At 38.1% G+C, this 6,577-nt stretch overlaps 1 protein-coding gene across 1 annotated transcript; it reads left to right on the plus strand.

Annotated features, from left to right (window-relative positions):
* Positions 345–6,346, plus strand: LOC109840095 (protein HEADING DATE 3B-like). The gene is made up of 4 exons (XM_020408608.1): positions 345–1,253; positions 3,812–4,704; positions 5,162–5,213; positions 5,297–6,346. Exons 1-4 carry the CDS (start codon positions 1,038–1,040, stop codon positions 6,095–6,097), a joined length of 1,962 nt encoding a protein of 653 aa, XP_020264197.1. The 5' UTR covers positions 345–1,037; the 3' UTR covers positions 6,098–6,346.

A 6,577-nucleotide genomic window follows, 5' to 3' on the forward strand; every position in this document is an offset into this window, starting at 1 on the left:
CCCCAATCGTACGTTAGGGCACACCCCTTTTTTCAGCTACAGTGCGCGTGACTCATTTTAGATATTTTTAAAAATCTAAAGTGGATCTTATACACTGTAACTGAAAGAGAGGGTGTGCCTCAGGGTATGGTTGGAGATGTGCCTGTAGTGTTTTTCCAAAGGAATTTTCTGTAGTCCACGGGACGTGGCAGATGAACACGCCACGTAGCTAATTACATATTAAAAAGTAAACTAAAAAAAAAGGAACAAGGTGATTTCAGTCGCATACGATGATACGTATTCAGACAGACGCTTTCGCCCCCCCAGACAAAAAAGCGCACCTCCGCGCTGGCCTTTGGGCCCCACTCCCTTTGCGCTTTTCCGCGTTGCTTTCCCCACTGCGGCAGTGACGGCTGCGATATTGATCTCCTCCCCCTTCTCCAATCTCCATCCACCACCAAATCACTGTTCCGTTATCTCTCTCTCTCTAGATTCTCTTTTCCCCCACATCTTCCACCCAACATTTGGTATTAGATTTCCCCCTGTTATCTTGTCCTCCACTCTTCCCCCTTCTCTTTCCGTCGAAGAACTTGTATTTAGTTTGGCAGATTGAAGTTTGTTAAGGGATTTTGAGGTTGCTTTCGGTCGAAAGATGGGTTGATGCGAGTCAGAGACGAAGCCGGATTGGTTTTTTCTTCTTCTTCTTCTTCTTTCGGTTAATAACGTTTTCTGGGGGATTTCGGGCTGAAGATCTCTGAGATTTATCAGCTGTTTGCAACGAAAATTTTGATTCTTTTTTTTTTTTGCCTTGAATTTGGGATTTTGCGTATGGGGTTGCTAAAATCTTCATCCGTTTTCTACGTCAAAGGGTTTTGATGCTGTTATGCGAGAGATTTGATTTGGCGGAAAAGGGTTTGGGGATTCCGTCTGGGGTTTGAGATTAGGGTTTGCAGAGTTTCTGTGGGGCTTTTGTCTTAAAGATCTCATCTTGTTCCGAAATAAAATTTGTCAGCAAGTTGAAAGATTGGGTCTTTATCTATTGATCCGAGATTTGTGGGATGAAAGGGGGGAAAGAAGAAGGAAAGAAGATGGTAGAGCCTCTTTTTCCGAGGCTCCACGTGAATGATAGAGAGAAAGGGGGGCCGAGAGCGCCACCGAGGAACAAGATGGCCCTCTATGGGCAGTTCAGCATCCCCTCGCAGAGATTGAACTCATGGCCATCGGCTGCTTCGCATAAACCAGCTAGCTTGGGCGATTCTCCGTCTTCAAGCAAGGTCTGTTCTTTATGATCTCAGCTTCTTTGTTTGGAGGTCTGATTTATGAATCTGGTTCATCTAGGATGCTGTTATTTCATTTAATTGTTCTGCGCTGATTGATTGTTAAAGAATTTCAGCGTGATCTTAGTCTTGTGCTTGGTTATATGAGTGTAACTTGATGGGCAAAGAGATTGAGAGCTTCTGAGTCATTTTTAAGGGCTTATGGTGATTGGGAGATTAGTTTATGTATGTTATTGTCTGCCCTTTGAATTATTTTATGCCTTATAGTTTATGCTACCGTGTAACAAATTTATCATGCTTGCTGCATCTTCTTTAAGAATTGCTCCTTGGTTGCATGAGTTTACACTAACCAATGTGGCAGTTCTATCCCAACCAGCCTCCTAAGTTCCATTGTAATTGCCATAGTCGCCTTACCTTGGAATTTGGCACCAAAGCTTGGAGTTACTATTCATGCTGCACTATTTTACTGTATCATAAACAGTAAAGCAAATCAAATTTATTAAAATTTGGATCTTTCTTTTAAGTATAGAGGAGTAGATATGATTTTTTAATTTTAAGCATACAATAGTTAAATTAAATGTATTAAAACTTAAGAGGAAGATAAGTTCAAATGCAACGCTTAATAAAAATAGGACCAAGATGATGATGATGATGATGATGATGATCAAGTGGTGATGATGATGACCTAGTGGTGATGATCATGACCATGATGGTTAAGGGGCAGTTCCCTTGATTATTCTGTCTTTACTTGTTCAAGATTCTAATGTTGCTTATTTCTAATGAAATTTTTAGTTTACGTAATTCATCAGTTTGCTTCTAATAGCCCACTTCTTTGCTTCAGTTAGCAAATTATAATGCATGCTTGCTTACAAATAAAACACAAGAATGTGTAAGCATGTAGTATGTCTAATAAATCTATTTTACATATGAAAATTCTAAATGGAGCTCAGTCACTCATCTGCTCGTTTCTCCATTATAATAACTTACCTTGCATTTCTATTGGAGTATCGTTTGAACTGTGCATCGTACAAATATACTGTACCAGTAAGTGTACTACACATCTCTTTATTCTTACCTATTTTAGGAGTTCTGCAGTCTTGTTGCCTAAAAAAAAGTTCAATTCCTTAAAAGCTTATACTTGCGCCATTACTTAATACTTTTATCTTAGGTAATCAGCTAGTTTTTTTTAATATTTTTCATTACAGTTGTGACCCTTTGCTTTGTTCACTATTTCTGGATATTCAGTTTCCTTTTTCTTTGATGTTACTTTCATCGTTGGAGTTTTCAAATCTTCCATGAAAAAATGGGAAATTGCACTGAATTGTTGAGTAAAGTCTTCTTATCAGAATATTTCCATATCAAATCATTACTTTAATTTTTGTAAACAGCTGACTTTACCCAAGCAGTTAATTTAACTGCGTCTCTTGTGACTCCTGATCTCTGTGGGCTAACAATCAAATACTGTTCTTTTTGTTAGCATACAGTTCCGAACATCTTAACTATCAAGATTTCTTGGGAGTGTGTTGTTTGGAAACATTATTACCCTTTATGCAAAGATAGAATTTTGTGTTTTGAAATCTCACAGAACTAACATTTACTTAACTCTTAAAGTGCTATCATCTTTTCTGTGGGTTAGAACTTTCATCCTACTGATAAGTCTGATTTATTGATGATTAGCTGCAGGAATATCTTATTCTGACAGCCTTTATATAATTAATTGTATCTCATTAGTTCGTCCTGAAGCTCTAAGTTATATGTCTCGAAAATCTGGAACTATATATTCCATTTTCTTTTCTATATGAGATGGTTCCACGGTCCACCTAAAACTCTCCAGGTTGCAGTTTCTTGAAGGAAAAAAGGAGCACATATGTCTCTTTACACCTCTGGTTTAAATAGCTCACACCTCTTATCCATTTAGTATTATTAGCTCTATTAGATTTCGGTTCTCAACCTTATCACCAGTGGGCTCCAGGATCGAATTGTAATTTTATAAATATTGTGCAAGAGGAATTGCTCTCTTTGGAGGTCGTCCTTTCTTTTGGTGACCTTATGGTCCATCCCATGTCTCTCAGTCTGCTCTTAATTTAACTTGCAATTTGAGAAAAAGGTTAGTTCTTTTGATCGCAATTATCACCTACATTTTTCTATATTGCATTTAGACTCCACCGTTGTTACGAGGGGAAAGAAATCTTAATCTTGGTGCATTTAATTGTGGGTATTGAATTTGTTTACTTTTATTTGTTTGCTTAAAATTCAATTCGCGCATCCAATTTGCCTGCCCAAATTATTTTACAATTTATAGTATAGACTATTATTCTTCTTTGGATTGCTATTGAAATAAACTCTCCATGCATACTTGAGATAAAACTCTCTAGTCTTTTGTGTGTTGCATGCGTATGTGAACTTACAGTATTGGGCATTAAGTGACTATGACCTGCAGGTATTTTGAGTCAAATTCTCAAGCAATTATACTTTTGATTCCAAACGTGGGGTGATCATTTTTTGCTGACAAGTGCACAAGGACTGATGTTAATGGTCTATTATATGGTTTGCAGGGTTATCGTCAAGAGAAGAGTGTCTTCCCTCCTCCTGATGTGCCTGCTCAGCCATCAGTCCATTTAGAGAAAAGGGTTCATTTTCAATCCTCTGACAATATGAGTCTCACTTCCACAAGAATAGAAATTCTAAGATCTTCCAAAAGGCAAGCTAATAATGATATTTTTAGTGCAAATGATTCAGCTGGTAATTCATTGCACCTATCTGACCCTACTAATGCAAAGAAATCTCGTCAGAGTTTCTCTGACGATAGTGATGACTCTATGGTTCCTACCTTTATGCAGTCCGTAACTGCCACATTTTCCAATAAAATGTTATCTAAAATTGAGTCCGACAGATTGACTCCATGGTGTGTCACAGATCCTCCGAAGATTTCTTCTAGTTCATCTCCAAGTTCTATTGGAAAGACACTGAAAGGAACATATACTAAAGGCGTGATGTTAAAGAACATTGAACGCAACCATGTTGAACAAAGACACACATCAGCTTCCGTTAACAAAGCTGCCATGGTACCTGATTTCAGAATAAGATTTTCCGAATCCTCAAACTTTGCCAAGACATATTTAGATGAAAACGATACAGATGCTGCTTATGCTGTTAAAGATTCAGGATTTGATGTTGTGGACAAAGGAGATAATCTAACCGATAGAAGAGAATCATGTTCTGAAACCTTAATTAAGAACAGTCATGTTGCTCTTAGTGAAGCAGAAAAAGTTAGTCAAGAAAGTAACCACAAGGATAATAGGTCGCTGGAACTTGAAGACTTAGACAATAAGGAAGTCTCTGAGGGCTCATTGCTGGACCCTGAGCCAAGCATGGTTGTATGTCCTGACGATGTTGTTGGAGTAATCGGTCCTAAGCATTTCTGGAAAGCAAGAAGAGCTATAGTCAAGTAAGTATCCACTGCTTTGCTTTTTTCCTCCTGAACTTTAAAGGGAGGAATCCTTCCACTGACATTTCTCATATTATGTTGTTAAGGCGATATGTGGTCTGATGACCTCTCTTAAGTCATTAACATGTCTTACAAGCTCTTCTACTAGTTATTATGCCTGTAATACTTTTAAAAATGTTGGTGTGCTCTTCAATAGCAGTTTTTCCTTCTTTTTTTTTGTGGTAATGCACCCCTGAGAGTACATGCAAAATGTTGATATTCTTATCAATAACAGAGCATTCTATTAATTTCATTGTTGTTGACAGTGAAGAAACAAATGTTAGATAATTATACAACAAATGTTTACCTGCTTTCCTCTAATTTTCTCAGCCCATCTGCTAATCTTTGTTGGTAATATCTTTTAATTCGATTATTTCTTTTTCTGGTGATCAAGTGGCCAATCTTGATTTTTTTGCAGTCAACAGAGAATTTTTTCAATACAAGTGTTTGAGCTACATAGATTGATAAAGGTATGTTACCTTCAGTCGATACTCATTTATACGTCAAACACACCAAATAACTAACAAAAATTTAAATTTTATTCTTCACACAGGTGCAGAAGTTGCTCGCTGCATGCCCAGATGCCATCAAGGTTGATGTTTATTTAAGCGAGTCTCCTTCAAAAATACCCACAAAGGTTACAACGCCTGACATTTCAGAGAAGTCTCATCAACCAAATATTGAACAAGAAGCTTCATCCAAGGAACGAAAGGATAACTCAGAAACCCTAGAAGAGAACACAAGAAACGAGCATAATCAAGTTCCCTCAGCTCCTGATAATAGACCAAATCCTTGGTGTTTCAATCCACACCAGAATCAATGGCTGGTTCCTGTGATGTCCCCTTCTGAAGGACTTATATATAAACCCTATCCTGGTTCTTGTCCTCCAACTCCGAGCTTCACACCCCCTATCTATGGAAACTATCCACCTCTGAGCTTTGCTGCGGTATCTATGGATTTTAATATGGCTCCATATCATCAACAACCTCCAATTTACTTCCCATCTCCATACAATACTCCAATCACAAAGCCAATCATGTCATCATCTACCATCGAACAATCAAATCCAAAGAATGATAATGTTTCTGGTCAGTTTCAGAAGTCTCAGGGATCAAAAGGTTGTGACACGCAAGGAAGCACAGTGACATGTCCTAATGGAAGTGCACAAAATGGAGAAAAGAATTCATTGCCTTTGTCTGATTCAAATGGCAGTAAAAGGGCATCGGAGTCGGCTGATAAATGCAACCGGAGTGGTGTGATCAGGGTTATACCGCGTAATGCTAGGTTGGCTACAGAGTCAGCGGCTAGGATATTTCGATTTATACAGCAAGAGAGGAAGCAGTACGATTCATAGCTCAGGTACATCAGATTGGTGAAAATTGGAGAAATTTTGTGCCTGAACTAGTTGTTTCTCTGCTGGATATTATCCTAATTGTAAAGATGCCGTATTAATTCTCCCAGATTTCCCCTTTTTTTTGGTTATCTTCTCGGATGCTAATCCTGGCAAATGACCAGAGAATAAAATGTCTGTACAAAGTTGGGTGCTAGTGGTCAGTATGCTGTCCACCTTAACAAGTTGCAAGTTAGATTGGTTGATTGTAAATATGCTTACCATCTTGCAAATGGTATTTGATTGGGAAGAAGAAAATCACACGAGAGTTTAAAGCGATAAAAACATTAAGCTTTGGGCTAAATTACAATTTGTAAAAATGACAAAGATTGAAACTAAATCGGCCTATAAAGTAAATGGGGAACGAGCTTGGACCTGGGTCACTGTGGTACGACATGTATTGGATTCGGTCGTATGTCAAAAAGCTTTCCCATTGGTTAAGCA

This window comes from Asparagus officinalis, chromosome 5, assembly GCF_001876935.1.
Source record: "Asparagus officinalis chromosome 5, Aspof.V1, whole genome shotgun sequence".
NCBI classification, from domain to species: Eukaryota; Viridiplantae; Streptophyta; class Magnoliopsida; order Asparagales; family Asparagaceae; genus Asparagus; species Asparagus officinalis.